General features: G+C 39.2%; 1 protein-coding gene across 1 annotated transcript; it reads right to left on the minus strand.

Moving 5' to 3' along the window:
* Positions 1–126: 126 nt before the first annotated feature.
* On the minus strand, positions 127–15701 carry zgc:152951 (uncharacterized protein LOC569013 homolog). The gene is made up of 9 exons (XM_060929916.1): positions 15364–15701; positions 5543–5790; positions 4763–4877; positions 2818–2900; positions 2443–2640; positions 1641–1778; positions 947–1036; positions 710–853; positions 127–577 (listed from the first exon to the last, which is right to left on the minus strand). Exons 2-9 carry the CDS (start codon positions 5780–5782, stop codon positions 449–451), a joined length of 1137 nt encoding a protein of 378 aa, XP_060785899.1. The 5' UTR covers positions 5783–5790; positions 15364–15701; the 3' UTR covers positions 127–448.
* Between the last annotated feature and the right edge of the window lie 5845 nt (positions 15702–21546).

The raw sequence follows: 21546 nt of genomic DNA on the forward strand, positions 1-21546 counted from the left end.
GTGCAGCATACAAGCTAAATTAACAAAATAGTAGAGAAAAATAAATTAAATATTCTAGAAATTAATTAATTAAATTTTAAATACATTAAATATAAATTACTATACTGTTAAAATCATATTAAGAGAAATAAAGATGGTTAACACAAATCATTAAAGATATATATATATCTCCAGTATAATTATTAGCATAAGTGCTGGTAGTAAAACTTGCCCTTTGAAGTGTAGAGGAATTATTGTTAAGAATCTAGATGCATAGTTATCCCCTTAAAAGGGACGCCAGCTTTTCTGGGTTTTTTTTTTTCCATTTTTATCCTACCATTGACAGAGAAGCTGGCTACAGCCATAGTAGAAATATCTGTGCTCTCATGCATTTGCTAAAGAAAACATAAGCCTATCAGAGTTAGGCAGGTCATCCCAAAACCCTAAACACTTAGTGATAGAGTTTTAATTAGTGTGTGCTGTTGGTGGACCAGTCATAAGGCATGTAGCTAACTTTAACTTTCCCTGTAGATAGAAGAGTTTTCAGACTTGTCTTCTTCTGAGATGCCCTCATATGGTTTAAAACCCAGTTCAGCAACTGCATAGGAGAACACAACTTTTAAAAGAAGACCTTGTACATGCTATATGCAGCTTGAAATTTTTAGCAAAGTTTCAAGCTCAAAGAAAAGAGCATTGACTCAAACTGGCTCAAGCTTTTGAATCAGGCTACCTTTTCATCAGTGTCTCCAAAATCTGTCTTGTACCATTTGAAGATCTTGCTAAGCTTCAGCTCTCTTTTCACAGAATTCACAATGCAGCCATCATCAGCCTCCAGAAATGCTTCAGCAGCAGTTCGCAGCTGACTGCTAATGTCCTGGTAAGAAACATTTAGACTCTAATAATAATAATAATAATAATAATATGAAATCAAAAAGCTAATTAACTCAGAAATAAACATGCAGTTCACCTGTGGGGTATAGATCCTAATGGATGGGCAGCTTTTCGAACCACAGTTCAGTGCAAAATGAATTAGAGGCTCTGCTTCAGGAAGTGCAACCTAATGAAGTATCAAAAAACATGCGATTGATCAAAATGAAACTCATTGTCTTTTAAATGGCACGGCTACTACTACAGCGTATTACTTTGTGTTACTTTATACAGTCCATGCTTTCTCCTTCTATTTGAATAACTCAACTTAGTAAAAAAAAATGCATTGCATTAAATTAACAGCATTATCTTAAATTAAAATCATAACGTATTAAAAATACAAGAATTTGTATCGGGTAATTACTACATATTCCTCTGATATTTAAAATACTGATAATTATTAATATTATCATCATCAAGTGAACTGTGTACATTTTCTAGTTTTGCTGCTAGAATAGATAATGGAGTGCCCCTCAGAAACAAATAGTCAAAAAGACATTAGTCAGGAACAACTAGCTATTATTGTAATTATCCTATTGAGGACAGCTGTACAAGGAAGTGAGGCTGAGAATGATTGTTGTTGCTTCTTAGATGCATGGAATTATTAGCTGATGGATTAATTTAGACAATTAAGAAAGGACTCCTTAAATGCTGAGATTATAAAGCACTATAGACTGCCCCTTCTAACAACTTTACACAAGTGTTAACAGCAGTGTAAAACAGATACATTTCACCTGTAGTCTCGGGTCATTATTTGAGAAGGGCTTCAGAAATTGTGCTACTCCTTTCCTATTTCCCCGCAGCACTCCATTCTCAATATCCTGCAGTGTGAACACCTCTCCTCCAATCAGGTAGCTCACAAAGTTGAAGAACTGCACAATGATATGTGTTTTTCATTTATAATCTGTTATTTCAAAGCCACATACAACCCCAATTCCAAAAAAGTTGGCACACTGTATAAAATGTAAAAAACAGAATGCAATGATTTGCAAATCCTTTATGGTTTTGTAGTAAAAAGAGTGCAGGTGCTAAACTGGCCTGCATGTCTCCCATTGAAAATGTGTGTCGCATTATGAAGCACAAAATGCAACAGTGGAGACCCTGGACTGTCAAGCAATTTAAGTCATATATCAGGCAAGAATGGGAAAGAATTTCATGTTCAAAACTTCAACAGTTAGTATCCTTAGTTCTCGAATGCTTTCTGAGTGTTGTTAAAAGAAAAGATGATGTAACACAGTGGTAAACATGCCCCTTGTCCCAACTTTTTTGGAATGTGTTACAGGCATCAAATTCAGAATGAGTATATATTTATTAAAACAACAACAACAGCAACAATAAAGTTTATCCATTTGAACATTAAATATCTTGTCTCTGTATTCTATTCACTTGAATATAGGTTGAAAAGGATTTGCAAATCATTGTATTCTATCTTCATTTACATTTTACACAGCATCCCAACTTTTTTGGAAGTAGGGTTGTAAAATAGGATAAAATTTCATCTGAGCTTCCAAGACTAAAACAAAGCCATCTTCTTACCCGGTACCTCTGCCACATGTTTTTGGGGAAGCCGAAGCGCAGGTAGCCGTGGATAACCATGGCATTGTAGACATTGATGAAGAAGGCCAGCCTCTCATCATGACTCAGACAGAGCAGCTCCACATGCTGTAGGGCCACAACCAGCTCACAATACCGTTCATAGCATGTGCTTTTAGGTATGGCCTTATAGTCCACTAACTGTAGAAAAAATAATAATAAAAACTCCTCATAACATACAGTAGATTAATGAAGATTAGTTACATCAAACCCACTCCATTTGAAACAAGTTAATGTAATGTTAAGTAAATAAAGTAATGTTACCCGTTTACATTAAACTTGTTGAAATACTGCATGTTAGAACAGGGTAGTTAGTACCTTGCCATCAGCAGAGAGGTGATCAGAGTACAGTTTCGTGATCAGATTCCTCAGGACCTCAGATAATTCAGAAGCTGTCATTGCTGAAATAATGTTAATAAATATTCTTTATTCTTCATTTACTAAAATGGAAGGGAAATAACGCATGAGCATGTACAGAACAGTAAAGCCCCAAACTGGAAAGAGAGTCTGGATGCGTGCAGATTAATAAACACATGCAGGTCTAGAGGAGAATATGCACTTAAATGGAGTGGGTTTGGTGTGTCAATACAGAAAAAGAGATTTTTTTTTTTTAAAATGAACAAATATGATATTTATCTACACAAGCACAAAAAACAAAAAGTCAAATAGCATCACTGTAGAGGATAAATGCATTTGCACATACACCAGTGACCGCAAGCCTCTATATCCAACAAGAAACGCAACTGTCTGCAAGTTTTATGTAAGATTGTTTGGGGCCAAATGCTACCATTTCTACAAAGTACACTTAGAGTAGTGCATTGTACCTTGAATAAGGTGCTACTGTTATCCAATTGCTTTTTCCAACCAAGGCAGTAAAATACTGTAATTAGAGCCTGATCACAATGTTCTGTTCGATCACACCAGTTTTTATTCTGCACTCTGCAAGGAACACAAAATAAAAAGTTTCCCTAAAGGTTCTCTTTGGTTTGTAGAAACCTATGACATAAGGTTTCCTATGAACAAAAGGGTTCTATATAAAGCCCCATTAAAAGACTGGAACCTTTAAAGAACCCTCAGGGACCCTCTATTTAAGAAAATATTTTTTAACAAATGGCTATAGTTCTACCTAGAAGGCTAAAACAGACAGTTTTCCCAACTGAGAAGACTCTAGATAGTATCTTTTTCATAAGTTTAACTTAAAGAACTCTTGAACAACACTTTTCCTAACTGTATTTTTTAATCAAGGAATAATGATTTGATGCACAGAACAACAAACTGATATTCAATCACTCACTCATACTTCTTCCAGCTTGTCACACTTATGCGTGTGGGGTCGCTGCCAAGTGGACCCTATTGATCCACACGTCATACTAATTGGAGCATAGTAGGATGCCCTTCCTGCCGCAACCCTCCCATTTCCAGGTTTGGGAAACAACCATTTACACACACACATTCACACCTATGGACAATTTAGAGTAGCCAGTTAACCTAACTGCATGTCTTTGGACTGTGGGAGAAACCAGAGCAATGAAAACCCAGAGGAAACCCATACAGACACGGGGAGAACATGCAAACTCCACACAGAAAGGCCCCCATCGACCACTGGGCTCGAACCCAGAACCTTCTTGCTGTGAGGCGACAGTGCTAACCACTACACCACTGTGTTGCTCACAACAACAAACTAATATTATAGGAAAGAAAACACAGTGTGGTAAGTCATAATTATGTTATTTATTATACCAGTATACTTGGCTACCCATTTTTCATCTTCCCTATCTTCTACAGAGGCAGCTGTGGTATCCTCTTCTATCTGCACAGCCAATTCATCAGCTCTGTGCCTATAAATCTGTTTCTGTAGACCATCAACCCCCTCCTGGGGCTTAAGTCAATGCCAATCAATCCATGTCTCCTCATTCCTCCACACTGTATCCAGAACATTCCCTCTTACAGTCTGTAAACAGAGCCTTAGGTAACTGATGATGTGAATTTGTATTCAACCAACTAGCTAAGTCCAGAGATGACCACAGAGAGCGTTCTGCGGAATACAGGTTGTAATTGCACATGCAGCTGGGAGACATTCCAGAGAGAAAATTCTTGTCCAGATTTATTTAAAAAAATAATAATAAAAATATATATACACATATACAGATTGTTATGAACACTTCATTACCTTATTCAGGCTTTAAGTGAAAGGAAGCAAACACATGGGCATGTAGAGAACCTACAATAGGTAACAGTCCACATGCAATTTGTACACACTAACCTCCTATATCCCTCTTCTCAAAATCAGGGCTGGCTCCTGCAGATAATGGTGGGGCATCTGGGGGCACAGGCTTCTCCTTCACCATACGTACCAGAGGTTCAAGTTCCTCAGGGCCCTAAAGAAAAGACAGTGTTAAAGCTAATTTTAAAAGGTTACACCAGTAAACTTAGCTTTAATTAGAGATTACATTTAAAAATGACACTTGTCAATTGTTGGCTGAAAAAATAAATAAAAAGGCCTAAAGTAGCTGTTTAGTATATCTCAACTGATAAGAAGGAGAGACACCTTTCATGTAATAATTCAGAAAACCTTGTATTCTTAAATAACTTGCCAAAAATATTAAGTAAATTATGCCTGTTGTCTAAATGGTTTTGTTTAAATGTGAGTACTTTGTTATAGGCAGCATGTGCTGATGTAAAAGCCACACATTGCATATAAACATACACCGATCACCGCCGTAATATTAAAACCACTGACAGGTGACGTAAATGACATTGGTTATCTCATTATAATGGCACCTGTCAAGGGCTGGGATATATTAGGCAGCAAGAGAACAGTCAGTTCTTGAAGTTGATGTGTCATATGAGTATATATGAGTGTTAGAAAGGCAGCATCTATAATGTATACCTCAATTTACACAATTAAATTAATGCTGTTCAATTTTCACAAGCATGAAAGCTAAATAGTCATTATAGATTATTGGTATTATTTCCAATGCTTATTTTTTTTTTTTAATTAGTGCTAGTGTTAACCTTTGATTATACACAGGTGCTCACCCACCAAATTTTGAAGACTCTCATTTCCTCCTATGTGGACGTCGTTAAAGAATATCTGTGGCACAGTGCTGCTACCAGTCATCTTATCCAGCCAGGCCCTGACAGCTGCATCATGACTCACATCCACTTCACACACTGGTAGATTCAGGGCCTGTAAAGCAGCCTTGGCCTGTAAGCAGTGCGGGCATCCTGGCACTGAGTACACAGTAACCCTTCCTGCTATATGGTTCTCAGACACAGCCATCAATACACCTGTGGAGAGAACATCCAGTTATTTTTATTGCATGTTTGCTTTGTCTGTTTTCTTGCTGAAACCTTGTGAAAGGTCAGGTCTCTCTTGAAAAGGAGATTTTTAATTTCAGTGAGACTTTTGCCTGGTTAAATAAAAGTAATAAAAAGATAACACTTGGAAACATCCTGACTATTCACCCACCAAAGTGATTAGATATGAATATACAGTTGTGCTTGAAAGTTTGTGAACCCTTTAGAATTTTCTATATTTCTGCATAAATATGACCTAAAACAACATCAGATTTTCATACAAGTCCTAAAACTAGATAAAGAGAGCCCAGTTAAAGAAATGAGACAAAAATATTATACTTGGTCATTTATTTATTGAGGAAAATGATCCAATATTACATATCTATGAATGGCAAGAGTATTTGCTTTCAGTATCTGGTGTGACCCCCTTGTGCAGCAATAACTGCAATTAAACGTTTCCAGTAACTGTTGATCAGTCCTGCACACCAGCTTGGAGGAATTTTAGCCCATTCCTCCATACAGAACAGCTTCAACTCTGGGATGTTGGTGGGTTTCCTCACATGAACTGCTCGCTTCAGGTCCTTCCACAACATTTCGATTGGATTAAGGTCAGGACTTTGACTTGGCCATTTCAAAACATTAACTTTATTCTTCTTTAACCATTATTTGGTAGAATGACTTGTGTGCTTAGGGTTGTTGTCTTGCTGCATGACCCACCTTCTCTTGAGATTCAGATCATGGACAGATGTCCTCACATCTTCCTTTAGAATTCGTTGGTATAATTCAGAATTCATTGTTCCATCAATGATGGCAAGCCGTCCTGGCCCAGATGCAGCAAAACAGGCCCAAACCATGATACTACCACCACCATGTTTCACAGATGGGATAAGATTCTTATGCTGGAACGCAGTGTTTTCCTTTCTCCAAACATAACGCTTCTCATTTAAACCAAAAAGTTCTATTTTGGTCTCATCCATTCACAAAACATTTTTCCAATAGCCTTCTGGCTTGTCCACGTGATCTTTAGCAAACTGCAGACGAACAGCAATGTTCTTTTTGGAGAGCAGTGGCTTTCTCCTTACAACCCTGCCATGCACACCATTGTTGTTCAGTGTTTTTCTGATGGTGGACTCATGAACATTAACATTAGCCAATGTGAGAGAGGCCTTCAGTTGCTTAGAAGTTACCCTGGGGTCCTTTGTGACCTCACTGACTATTACATGCCTCGCTCTTGGAGTGATCTTTGTTGGTCGACCACTCCTGGGGAGGGTAGCAATGGTCTTGAATTTCCTCCATTTGTACACAATCTGTCTGACTGTGGATTGGTGGAGTCCAAACTCTTTAGAGATGTTTTTGTAACCTTTTCCAGCCTGATGAGCATCAGCAACACTTTTTCTGAGGTCCTCCTTTGTTCGTGCCATGATACACTTTCACAAACATGTGTTGTGAAGGTCAGACTTTGATAGATCCTTGTTCTTTAAGTAAAACAGGGTGCCTGCTCACACCTGATTGTCATCCCACTGATTGAAAACACCCGACTCTAATTTCACCTTCAAATTAACTGCTAATCCTAGAGGTTCACATACTTTTGCCACTCACAGATATGCAATATTGGATCATTTTCCTCAATAAATAAATGACCAATATAATATTTTTGTCTCATTTGTTTAACTGGGTTCTCTTTATCTACTTTTAGGACTTGTGTGAAAATCTGATGATGTTTTAGGTCATATTTATGCAGAAATATAGAACATTATAAAGAGTTCACAAACTTTCAAGCACCACTGTACAACCCCGATTCCAAAAATGTTGGGAAGCCATGCAAAATGTAAATAAAAATAGAATGCATTGATTTGCAAATCATTTTCAACCTATATTCAATTGAACACAATACAAAAACAAGATATTTAGTGTTCAAACTGATAAACTATATACACACACATTCTGAATGTGAAGAGCAACACGTCCCAGATAAGTCAGGACAGGGGCAACAAAAAGCTTGGAAAGCTGTGGAATGCTCAAAAATCAGCTGTTTGGAACATTCTACAGGTAAGCAGGTTAATTGGTAATTGGAAAGGCTTGGTTATCGTAAGCAAGGATGGGGTGAGGTTAATCATTAAAGGTGTCATTGCATCATTTTTTCATTAATTGTGCGGTCGTCTCTCGTATGAATGAATGCCCTGTGAGCTGGTTTTTGTGAAAAAAATGCTGTGGTGCTCTTGTTTCAGGCAGTTCTAGTTTGGTGAAGGAGTGGGTGGGGAGAGAACGACAGGATTTCAGCTCTTACTCATGAATATTCATGACATGCAAACATATCGCTTCTGATTGGCTAACAGCACTGTGACGCTCCCTCCAGTGGGTTATGGGCGAGGCCATGATGACTAAGTTTCGAAGTGACGCAAGTTCGTAGGGCTTTTTCTGATTCGCTTGTTTTTCCGTCTATTTTCTTTCATAGGCTAATACAGGGAATAGTGGTAGAAGAACATTTTCACGTGCAGCATGCATATGCAACTCGGAGTGACCTATGGTATTTCAAAAAGAGCAAGTATTAAACGGTTTGTTGTGGAATGACATGCACATGTACATGCAGGTTTTGGAGCAACATATGCTGCCATCCAGATGATGTTTTTTTTCAGGGACTTCCCTGTTTATTCCAGCAAGACAATGCCAAGCCACATTCTGCATGTGTTATAACAGCGTGGCTTCGTAGTAAAAGAATGCAGATGCTAAACTGGCCTGCCTGCCTCCTACTGAAAATATATTGCGCATTATGAAGTCATATGAGGCAAGAATGGGAAAGCATTTCACATTCAAAACTTCAACACTTAATATCCTCAGTTCCCAAACGCTTAGTGAGTGTGGTTAAAAGAAAAAGGTGATGTAACAGAGTGGTAAATATGCCCCCGCCCCAACTTTTTTGGAACATGTTGCAAGCATTAAATTCAGAATGCGTATGCATTTACAAAAAAAACCCCAAAACAAAACAAAGTATATCAGTTTGAACATTAAATATCGTGTTTTGTTTTTTTTTTGGAGGCTCAAAACCCCTCCAAATCCCCCCCACCTACCCTCCTCCATCTCACATGCACATTCATTACCCCTAACCAACCCCACCTAGCCTCCCCTATACAGCAACATAGCTCTTGTTTATCTTTGTCGAATTTGTCTCCATGTGTTCTGTTACATCTCTTTGTTAACATATTAGTAGTATTGTCCAGCCTTTGAAGTTGTTGTTAATGTTACGTCAGTGCTTCTGTTGTGTCATGTGTATGTACTGATTTGTTTCATTCTGTCCTTCTTACTTTGTATTTGTTAGCAAAAAAAAAAAAAAAATCGTGTCTTTGTGTTGTATTCAAATGACTATAGGTCAAAAATTATTTGCAAATCATTGCATTCTGTTTTTATTTACATTTTACACAGTGTCCCAACTTTTTGTAATCTGGGTTGTAATTGTTAGGATCAGACCAGAGATTGGTTTGAATTGCTACTCATTAAATAAATTATGTACATTCAGTCTTCAGGCTCAAAATGATACACCACAAAGGTGGATCAATTTATTTACTCCATAAAGCAGCTAATCAACCAGTCAAAACACTGTAACTACTTTTAAATAAAAACATGACACGGTGTGGTGTTTTCGGAAATAACTGCATGTCCCAAATTGTTTTATTCCTCTTATACCACAGCATGATCGTTACATTCATTCATTCATTTTCTATATCGCTGATCCATTGAGAGCCACGGATGAATTGGAGCCAATCCCATCTGACTTTGGGTGAGAGGCAGGGTACATCCTAGACATGTCACCAATCTATCGTAGGGCTAACACAGAGACAAACTATGAGGGGCCATACAAGACATTATCCATACTGGCCCTTTTACACTGTACATATATACTCGCTCTCTCACATTCTCACTCTCACATGCATACATTCTCCTCTCACATACGTACATACAAGAATGTACGCATGTGAGAGGAGAATGTATGTATGTGAGAGGAGAATGTATGTATGTGAGAGGAGAATGTATGTATGTGAGAGGAGAATGTATGTATGTGAGAGGAGAATGTACGTATGTGAGAGGAGAATGTACGTATGTGAGAGGAGAATATATGTATGTGAGAGGAGAATATACATATGTGAGAGGAGAATGTATGCATTTGAAAGGAGAATATATGTATATGAGAGGAGAATGTACGTATGTGACAGGAGAATATATGTATGTGAGAGGAGAATATATGCATATGAGAGGAGAATATATGTATGTGAGAGGAGAATATATGTATGTGAGAGGAGAATATATGTATGTGAGAGGAGAATATATGTATGTGAGAGGAGAATGTATGCATGTGAAAGGAGAATATATGTATATGAGAGGAGAATGTACGTATGTGAGAGGAGAATATACGTATGTGAGAGGAGAATGTATGCATGTGAAAGGAGAATATATGTATATGAGAGGAGAATGTACATATGTGACAGGAGAATATATGTATGTGAGAGGAGAATGTATGTATGTGAGAGGAGAATGTATGCATGTGAGAGTGAGAATATATGTATGTGAGAGGAGAATATACGTATGCGAGAGTGAGAATATATGCATGTGAGAGGAGAATGTATGCATGTGAGAGGGTCAGAATAGATAAAGTCTTATGCGGCCCCTCATAACAAACAGCCATTCACACACATTCACACCTATGGGCAATTTAGAATAGCCAGCTGACCTAATCTCACGGGTCCCAAATTTCGAACTTCCAAACGCTAGTCCATTTACGAAGTGATCCCGGAGGCTGAGGCCGCGCAGCAGCTGATCGATGGTGGCAAAGCTGCCAAGGGGGGAAGGTGCATTAGGGGCAGTCCCCTTGTCTGGAGGTCCCCCTCAGAAATTTTTTTCAAAATGGCATTGAAATATGCGATTTCCAAGCATTTCAGCTTATTTTTATGACATTTATATTGATATCAAAATTTGCAAGTGGACTGTGTATCTGCTGACAGTTAATAACAGTACATGTTTAGCGTCTGACCAAGCAGTGCCTATTTTGACAGGGCAACGACCTTAATATTTAATAAATCACACATTAGTCTTAGATCATTACAGACATTAGGACTACACTAGTCTGTCAGATGCAGATGTAGAGTTTAGATATATTAAAACACTGGGATATTTCCAATACATGGATCTCTCTACAAACCAGTAACATAAAGGGAAATGTAAGCATTTGGTCTAGATCTTGTAAATACGTTATTAAAAATAATATACAGTGGATATAAAAAGTGTACACACCCCGTTAAAATGATAGGTTTTTCTGATGCAAAAAAAATGAGACCACAATAAATAATTTCAAAACTTTTCCCACCTTTAAATGTGACCTATGGTATAACCTGTACAATTCAATTGAAAAACAAACAAATCTGTTAGGGGGAAAACATAAAAAAAAGTACAATAAGCTGGTTGCATAAGTGTGCACACCCTTAAACTAATACTTTGTTGAAGCACCTTTTGATTTAATTACAGCATTCAGTCTTTTTGGGTCGGAGTCTATCAGCCTGCCACGTCTAGACTTGGCAATATTTGCCCACTCTTCCTTGCAAAAGCGCTCCAAATCTGTCAGATTGCGAGGGCATCTCTTGTCACAGCCCTCTTCAGGTCACCCCACAGATTTTCAATAGGATTTCGGTCTGGGCTCTGGCTGGGCCATTCCAAAACTTTTTTGGGGTCAATGTCATGCTGAAAGATGAAATTCCTCTTCATCTTCAGCTTTCTAGCAGACAAAGTTTTGGCCAAAATTGACTGGTATTTAGAACAGTTCATAATTCCCTCCACCTTAACTAAAGCCCCTGTTCCAGCTGAAGAAAAACAACCCCAAAACATGATGCTGCCACCACCATGTTTCACCGTGGGTATGGTGTTCTTTTGGTGATGCGCAGTGTTGTTTTTTGCTCCAAACATACCTTTTGGAATTGCGGCCAAAAAGTTCAACCTTGGTTTTATCAGACCATAACACATTTTCCCACATGCGTTTGGGAGAGTTGATGTTTTGGGTTTTTTTTTTTGCAAAATTTAGCCAAGCCTGGATGTTTTTCTTTGACCCTACCTCATAGTCCAGACATATGAAAAATATGGGAGACTGTTGTCACGTGTAGTACACAACCAGTCAAAGTCCTTCCCACGCCTTACAGTACCTGGTATTCCTAGGCAGCCTCCCACTCAAGTACTAACCAGGCCCAACTCTGTATGTGGCGCATCGGGCGGTGCCGATCTCCGTTTCCATAGCCCTCGGCCTCTCGCCTATTACATAGCTAGGGTTACAGTGGGGGGCTAGTCCTCTGGTAACCACGAGAGTTTCCATACTCTCGTGGTTACACAACCAGTACTTGCCAGAAATTCCTGCAGCTCCTTCAGTGTTGCTGTAGGCCTCTTGGCAGCCTCCCTGACCAGTTTTCATCTTGTCTTTTCATCAATTTTGGAGGGATGCCCAGTTCTCGGTAATGTCACTGTTGGCCCATATCTTATCCACTTCTTGATGACTGTTTTCACTGTGCTCCATGGTATATCTAATGCTGTGGAAATTTTTTGTACCCTTCTCCTGACTGATACCTTTCAACAATGAGATCCCTTTGATGCTTTGTAAGCTCTCTGTGAACCCTGGCTTTTGCTGGAGGAGCAACTGAGTAAATATCTGAACTTTATTTGGGGTTAATCAGAGTCATTTTAACTGATGGCAGGTGTGAACCCAAAAAGACTGAATGCTGTAATTAAATCAAAAGGTGCTTCAACAAAGTATTAGTTTAAGGGTGTGCACACTTATGCAAACAGCTTATTGAAGGGTTTTTTTTTTATATGTTTTTCTCCCTAACAGATTTGTTTGTTTTTCAATTGAATTGTACAGGTTATACTGTAGGTCACATTAAAGGTGGGAAAAGTTTTGAAATTATTTATTGTGGTCTCATTTTTTTATGTCAGAAAAACCTATCATTTTAACGGGGTGTGTATACTTTTTATATCCACTGTATACTCACTCTGCAAAAGCTTTGCCTGGCTGCTTTGTTTGAGAATGCACACGCTTTCTCTTCTTTGGTGCAACTTGTACTTTAACCATCACAATCTGTCATGATTAATGATTACACAAATGACTGATTGTGCGCGTGAGATATACATTACGTACGGTAGAGATCAGTAATTATAAAGATTAGCTTACATACACTACCATTCAAAAGTTTGGGGTCACCCAGACAATTTCGTGTTTTCCATGAAAAGTCACACTTTAATTTACCACCATAAGTTGTAAAATGAATAGAAAATATAGTCAAGACATTTTTCTGGCCATTTTGAGCATTTAATCGACCCCACAAATATGATGCTCCAGAAACTCAATCTGCTCAAAGGAAGGTCAGTTTTATAGCTTCTCTAAAGAGCTAAACTGTTTTCAGCTGTGCTAACATGATTGTACAAGGGTTTTCTAATCATCCATTAGCCTTCTGAGGCAATGAGCAAACACATTGTACCATTAGAACACTGGAGTGAGAGTTGCTGGAAATGGGCCTCTATACACCTATGGAGATATTGCACCAAAAAACCAGACATTTGCAGCTAGAATAGTCATTTACCACATTAGCAATGTATAGAGTGGATTTCTGATTAGTTTAAAGTGATCTTCATTGAAAAGAACAGTGCTTTTCTTTCAAAAATAAGGAAATTTCAAAGTGACCCCAAACTTTTGAACGGTAGTGTATATACAGGGCGGCACGGTGGTGTAGTGCTTAGCGCTGTCGCCTCACAGCAAGAAGGTCCTGGGTTCGAGCCCCGGGGCCGGCGAGGGCCTTTCTGTGTGGAGTTTGCATGTTCTCCCCGTGTCCGCGTGGGTTTCCTCCGGGTGCTCCGGTTTCCCCCACAGTCCAAAGACATGCAGGTTAGGTTAACTGGTGACTCTAAATTGAGCGTAGGTGTGAATGTGAGTGTGAATGGTTGTCTGTGTCTATGTGTCAGCCCTGTGATGACCTGGCGACTTGTCCAGGGTGTACCCTGCCTTTCGCCCGTAGTCAGCTGGGATAGGCTCCAGCTTGCCTGCGACCCTGTAGAAGGATAAAGCGGCTAGAGATAATGAGATGAGATGAGATGAGTGTATATACATGCACACAATGACAGCAGCTGTCATGTCTGTAGGCTTGTAATTTCACGCGCCCTGTCAAAGCAATCGGAAAATCTCAGCATGTGAAATGCCAAAAAGCAGTTTCGGAAGTGGTCGAGTAGTCAGACTGTTGTGAATGAAAAGGCCAAATTTCATTTGTCATTTACCAGCATGACCGGCAGAGGGGCCCAATATATAAGACACACCACACTGACGAGTCAAGCTCTCATACATCTACATGCTTGGAAGTGCCATGCTCTCTCTCTCTCTCTCTCTCACACTCCATGCTCTCTCTCTCCCCATGCTCTCTCTCTTTCCCCATGCACTCTCTCTCCTCATGTTTGCTCTCTCTCCCCATGCTCTCTCTCTCCCTCCCCATGCTCTCTCTCTCTCTCTCCCTCTCCTCATGTTTGCTCTCTCTCCCCATGCTCTCTCTCTCTCCCCCATGCTCGCTCTCTCTCCCCCATGCTCGCTCTCTCTCCCTCTCCTCATGTTTGCTCTCTCTCCCCATGCTCACTCTCTCTCTCCCTCCCCATGCTCTCTCTCTCTCCTCATGTTTGCTCTCTTCCCCATGCTCACTCACTCTCCCTCCCCATGCTCTCCCTCTTCCCCATGCACTCTCTCACTCACTCACTCACTCACTCACACACACACACACACTCTCTCTCACACACACACTCTCTCTCTCTCTCTCTCTCTGTTTCTCTCACACACACAGGGCATGCAATCTGTACACAAATAGGCCCTGGTTGGCTGGCAGGTTCGAGCCCAGAACTTTCTTGCTGTGAGGTGACAGTGCCACCCAATGATGATTGTCATTCATAAATAATGAATGACATTTATAAATAATTACATTTAATACGTTTTATTTGTTTATAGTTGTGTCTAATATTGTGAAATGTCCGTGAAGCAAGTTAATTCCTGTTTGTCAGTTACAACAGCTAAAAGTTTCCCCTCAACTTCTCTTTTTATATTCTCATGATGTTATTATTATTTTTTTTTAAAAAGCAGCCTTGCATGTTTCAACAATTACAATAATGTGGTGCTATAGAAATATACTCACTAACCAATCAAAAGGTATTCAAAAGCGCTGTGATCTTTAAAAAAAATCACAGAGAAACTTTTCTTTTCTTTCTTTTTTTTTTTTCAGTTTACACCTAGGCTTGGCAAATTGGTTTATGAGTGTCTGGTTTGCTTCAAAGAAGCAAACGCATGAACATTTTGCACGACTGTCCAAATCAAGAGGAATAAATTCAGATCCTTTAGAGTCTCGCTGACACACCACACACAGCCTGTTAAACTCTGCTGCTGACTGGTGCTAAGGGTGTAATTCTGAAGGGTTTCATTCTAACTTCTGAGGTACTGCATGCATAATGCCCCTGATCAGGTGACAAGAGCAAACTGGTACTTCCTTCCAATGTCAGTTCAGTACCTACCTGTCAGACCAGCACTTGCGTCGAATGTTATTTCTCCATTACACCAGAAGTGACAGGTGACTCTCAAACTGAAACACAAAGCTTAAACCAGCAGGTAACAGTGGGCCTATCTGTTCTCCTCCTGCTGCTGTGTGACACTATATTACAATTACAGATTTGCTTATTGCGTTTCTCAGTATTGTTCTTAAATATAATAGTGTAATACTGCGCTATTTGAGGTCCCTTTATTATATAGTGACGACATCAGTGGACTCGTTACAAATCAGTTCCTTTGCCATGCTCCCTTGTTCACTTTCCCTTTGCACTTCTACTCGGGGATATCCATGCTGCAGGCAGTCAGCGAAATTCTAACGACAAACAATATTTTGTACATGTTGTTCAGTATTTGTCTCAATACAGCGTTATTGTTTTAGTCAACCGTACACGGGATGGGAGTTAATTTACGTGACTAAGACAATTTAACAAGACCGAAGATACGGTTGTTCTAATGTTAAAACATGTCCGAGATACGTTCAGGTAACGCAGTGGTTGTGCAGATCCTGATGACGATCTGTAGTACAGAAAATCCTGCGCAGTTTGTTGAAAACTGATGTTCTCCAACGCACCCTCCAGCTGCTCACTGCGCAGTTTTCAGAGTAAGAGTTCCTGGAGGCGCGCGCTCAACTGTGCTAACAGGAGGAATCTTCGTTAACCCTTTGATGCGAAACATGGGTCAAAAGTGACCCGGCTGCATTTTTATCTTCTATATCTTTGCAATAAATTAATCCCATCATTCAGTATTCAAGGTATTCTTCAATTAACTTGCTTTTTGATCATCATACATCCTTATTTTATTTTTTCCTTTCTTACTTTTTGAATAAAAACCCTTTTTGTATCACTACCCTTCTAATGCACAACATGAGTCAAAAACGACCTGCATTCATTTTCCAGGTTATTTCATGTATGGCTGAGTGTTTCTATGATATACTTTTGAAATAAATTCATTTTGTCATTTACTTTTCCAAATATGCAGTAAATATCTTGTTTTTGTTTAGCACAAATCATTTTTATTTGTCCTTTCTTAAGTTATGAACAAGCACAGCTTTTGTAATTCTACATCAAGTTTACACACATGGGTCAGAAACGACCCGCATGCATTTACTACAGCGTTTGGTGGGAACTGTGAATTGTGCTTGTGTCAGACATTTCACAGCTCAGCACAGCGCCCTTTGCCCATCTAATACATGTAAGTAATGTTTTTCAATTGTTCTAACATTACCTTAGAAAAAAATTGATTATGTTTAGGTTACCTCGAGAGTGAGTAGATTACTTGTCAGAAAGTTACAAGTAATTACTATTAGCTACCTAGCTGTTGACATATTCTACTTTAGTTAGCTAATTTTATTGTAGTTGGCTTAGCTAACTACATAGTTAATAAATAAATAATTGGCCCCATTCACTGCTAAAGTAATTATTTGAAACAAATTATTATTATTATAGTATTAAGACATTTAATTTTAAATCACACTTGGATGACCCATGTGTAGTAATATAAAAAGTATTTTTGTTCATAAAGTAGGAAAGAAAAAATTAAATTAATGATTTGTGGTAATTAAAAACAAGATATTTAAAGAATACTTGGAATATTCAATCATAAAATAAATTGATTTCAAAAGATAGAGCATAGAAAAAGTCAGCATGAAATAACCTGGAAAATGAATGCGGGTCATTTTTGACCCATGTTGTGCATTAGAAGGGGTGTGCATGTGTTTTGCATCAAAGGGTTAAAAAGATTCATTCATTCACCTGCAGTTCGCGCCTCCCAATCATTCAGCCAGGGGCGTCAGAAGCATTTTTAATGGGGGGGGAGAGACACTGGCGGGGGTCTGGGGGTCGTCCTCCAGAAAAATTTGTAATTAATTAGATGCCATTTCCTGCATTCTGGTGTATTTTTAACAGGTTGTTAAACACCTAATTTTACCTACAAAAGTCACTTTTAGAGACTCAACAATAAGTCCTCATTCAACTAGTCCATATATTCATCAGCCTGTTTTTAAACCCACTGCTATGCCTAAGATAATGAGATGAATGTGACACAATTTATCACCAACAATGACTTAATGGGCGCATTTTACTTTCTATTTTGTGTTTCCTTTTTTATTTAGTTTTAGATGTAACACAACATGCCACTGTGCCAAGCAATAGTGACACTCAACTGTATGTTTAAAAATAAGAATATTCATAATTTCACACAATGAACAGGCATGACATGGCATCATGCAAACTTCATAACACAAAATCACACTGTGTCAAGCAACGGTGACGTAAAAAACAACTTCACACAATGAACAGGTGCAATTTTGTTCACCACCAACAGTGACTTTAGTGGGTGTGTTTTACTTTTTTCCGATTTAGTGATACTCAACAAAAATGACATGGCATCATGCAGTCTTCATAACACAAAATCACACTGTGTCAAGCAACGACACATAAAAGAGAACTTCACACAATGAAAAAGTGCAGTTTTGTCAACCTACATGCAATGGTGGTACTACAGTAACATTTACAGATGAGTATAACAAATAGATTTATAGATATAACTCCTTCTTATATTGGTGCCACCACAATTTCTACCACTTCATAACGTTTATCCCCCTTTCCTTCACAATCCACCTGGAATAACATCTATCTCTCTCCATTGCTTTCCTTTCTACTGTTCCTTCCCCATACACTGATGTTACCCATGTTACTTTCCAGAAAACTGCGCGCGGTGAGCTGTTGTAGGGACCGCCCGGAAAACCCGGACTGGATTTTCAGTGGTCTGTGTATTCTCTTATCAATCAAGTGGAATGGATTCTTTCACGAAGCAATAGAAACGGCGCTGGGTGAACTCATATTTTATGTTAAATGTGTGTGTGTGTGGGGGGGGCAAACGAAGAATTATGAAATGTGAAGGGGGCACGTCCCCTTCACATTCAATGGTGGCGACGCCCATGCATTCAGCTCTTTCAGTCATTCATTTCCTTGTTGTCAAACTTAAAACGACAAAATACTGAGTAGCCTAATAGTTATATGTTTCAAACGTATTATACTGTAAAATCCGTCCTGTACTAAAGTAAATTATTGGTCAGTGTTATCAAGACAATATATGAAAATGGCCCACAATAACTAAAAAAGACAGCATGTATACTAATCGCTTATTACATGGCTTTTTCAAACACCACAGAAAATTATTAGAGACAATAGGATTTATGTAAATAGCATATTATGTTTCCACTGTGGGCGGTGTAGTGGTTAGCACTGTCGCCTCACGGCAAGAAGGTCCTGGGTCCGAGCCCAGCAGCCGACGAGGGCCCTTCTGTGTGGAGTTTGCATGCTCTCCCCGTGTCTGCGTGGGTTTCCTCCAGGTGCATGCAGGTTAGTTTAACTGGTGGCTCGAAATTGACCGTAGGTGTGAATGTGAGTGTGAATGGTTGTTTGTCTCTATGTGTCAGCCCTGCGATGACCTGGTGACTTGTCCAGGGTGTCCCCTGCCTCTCACCCATAGTCAGCTGGGATAGGCTCCAGCTTGCCTGCGACCCTGTAGGGCAGGATAAGTGGCTAAAGATAATAGATGGATGGATGGTCCATTTAGTAGGCTATGTCTTTAAAAAGCTGGTTTGTTAACTGAAATGTCAAAACACTGCAAATAAAAGAAGGCAGGCCACTGGATCGTTTATTCTCTAACAGCACTTCCAGATGAGACTGACAGGCCATGCAGGGGTATCCAGAAGCACGAATGAATCGCTGATCAGGGGTGGCTTTCCCAAAGGCCTCTTAACTAAGAGCATCTTAACTAGGAGAGAGAGCATTCATTGTGCTGCTCGCTAGACCATTTAACAATGATCTTTGTGCTGTGATGCTTTTGAGAAACTCAGGCCAGTTCAGTTTCAGTGCATTCGTTTTGGTGATTCGTTAGAAAAGATTCATTCATTCATCTGGTTCCCATCTCTGAACTATACATTCTCCATTGCACCAACTGCAGGTGCTTGTAGTTTTCAGTCGATCTAAGAAGAAATGAGAAGGCAAGCTAACATTATATGGATCATTATATTGAGAAAACTGAATGTTTTAAATATTTGGGAGTTTGGTTGTACAGCAAGTTAACCTGGAACACACATATCTCTAAAGTAGTTATTAAAAAAACAAGGTTTTAAATAAAATGAGATGTTTAACAGGGTATTTCAGGGGAGCAGAAAAGAGCACCCTTTTAACTTATTTATCAATCTATGATTACATCACTTTTTGATTAGTGGTGGCATGGTGGTACAGTGGTTAGTACTGTCGCCTCACAGCAAGAAGGTTCCCGAGTTCGAACCTCACAGCTGACGGGGGCCTTTCTTGGAGTTTGCATGTTCTCCCTGTGTCTGTGTGAGTTTCCTCCAGATGCTCTGGTTTCCCACATGGTATACCCAACCACTGGGGTTGCACAAGTCAGTGCATACTTAGTGCTGGTCCCAAGCATGGATAGATTGGAGAGGGTTGCATCAAGAAGGGCATTCAGTGTAAAACTTATGCCAAATCAAATATGTGAAACAGATCTGCTGTGGCGACCCCTAACTGGAGCAACCAAAAGAAGAAGAGGTTTCAAGTCTATGGATCAGCACCTGTGTCTGTCTTGAAAAGACTTGATGTGGTACAAGCAAATGCATCACATATGTATGTACTGGTGCTTTTAGCTTTATGTCCATTCCTGCCTTACTTGTAGAAATGGGGGGAAAGCCTAGGCACGAGATGTCTTTAACTATCATTAAACTTTTAGAACAAACTAAGGGAAAGAACCAGTGTTTGTCCAGCCCATACTATGTCAGAATGCTATGAATTTAATGGAAAACAAAAGAAATGAGTGCTATGTTAGACAATGTTTAAAATGGGCTAAAGATTTTAAACTACTAAATATTGTTCCTGCTAAAAGCTCAATCAGTTCCTGGATGGTTCCTTCCTTTTGTATATGTCAATTTTAAATTTACTTAATGATATTCATGGGAGCCCCGTGGCCAGCGAGGGCCTTTCTGTGCGGAGTTTGCATGTTCTCCCCGTGTCCGTGTGGGTTTCCTCCGGGTGTTCTGGTTTCCCTCACAGTCCAAAGACATGCAGGTTAGGTTAACTGGTGACTCTAAATTGACCGTAGGTGTGAATGTGAGTGTGAATGGTTGTCTGTGTCTATGTGTCAGCCCTCCGATGACCTGGCGACTTGTCCAGGGTGTACCCCGCCTTTCGCCCGTAGTCAGCTGGTATAGGCTCCAGCTTGCCTGCGACCCTGTAGAACAGGATAAAGCAGCTAGAGATAATGAGATGAGATGAGATATTCATGGGGGAAAAAAATGCTGACTTCTTTTATGAAACAACTTTAATGTATATTTAGTCTGTCTGGAGTTCTTTTCTTCAGATTTATACAGATAGCTCTAAAGATCCTCCGTTTGGAAAAACTAGCTGTACTTTTTATGTCCATCAGTTGGATTTGAGATTTGGTAATACATTAAATGATGATGTCTCTGTGATTACAACAGAAACAGTAGCCATCCTAAGTGTGCTTTAGTGGGCAGAGGAGACAAGCCCTAATAGGATAGTAATATGCTCAGACTCTCCTTCAGTTCTGCAATGCACAAACAAACAAACAAACAAACAAACAAACAAACAAACAAACAAACAAACAAACAAACAAACATTTGACACCCGACCTTATAACTGAGCTGTTTTTAAGTTTGCACTGTCTCACTCACTTAGGATGTGAAGTCAATTTTAATGGGTCCCATCTCTCATAGGCATAATGGGGTAATAAAGGAATGGACAGAATTGCCAAACAATCTTTAAATCAAGAAAAAGTCTCAATTAAAGTTAGTTATAGCAGAACAAAACTAAGAAGGAAACTAATAGAGGGTATTGTACAATTATAGCCGCATCAGTGGGAAAGAGCATCTAAGTTTAGGCAACTTTTGTTTATAAAATCTTCAGTAAAGAAGTAAAATATTCAATCTGGGAACAGGGTTCAGCAAGTCAAGTTGACTCATCTGAGATTGGGGCATTGTAAACTGAATTATTATCTTTATCAAATAGGTAAACATCTAGATGGGCTTTGTGAGAACTGCAAAGTCCCTGAAACTGTATTAATTAGTTGTTGGAATTATAATGAAGAAAGAAGTAAACTTATTTATGAACTTTCAA

Source organism: Neoarius graeffei, chromosome 9 (assembly GCF_027579695.1).
Source record: "Neoarius graeffei isolate fNeoGra1 chromosome 9, fNeoGra1.pri, whole genome shotgun sequence".
In the NCBI taxonomy this organism is placed as follows: Eukaryota; Metazoa; Chordata; class Actinopteri; order Siluriformes; family Ariidae; genus Neoarius; species Neoarius graeffei.

What these genes read in the sequence shown, in the direction of transcription:
- zgc:152951 (XM_060929916.1), bottom strand. Translation starts at nt 5,782, where the DNA reads ATGGCTGTGTCTGAGAACCATATAGCAGGAAGGGTTACTGTGTACTCA. An exon ending in ATAATGACCCGAGACTACAG is followed by an intron (nt 1,037 to 1,640) that starts GTGAAATGTATC and finishes ATACTTCATTAG; the next exon opens with GTTGCACTTCCTGAAGCAGA. An exon ending in TTGGAGACACTGATGAAAAG is followed by an intron (nt 578 to 709) that starts GTAGCCTGATTC and finishes TCTCCTATGCAG; the next exon opens with TTGCTGAACTGGGTTTTAAA.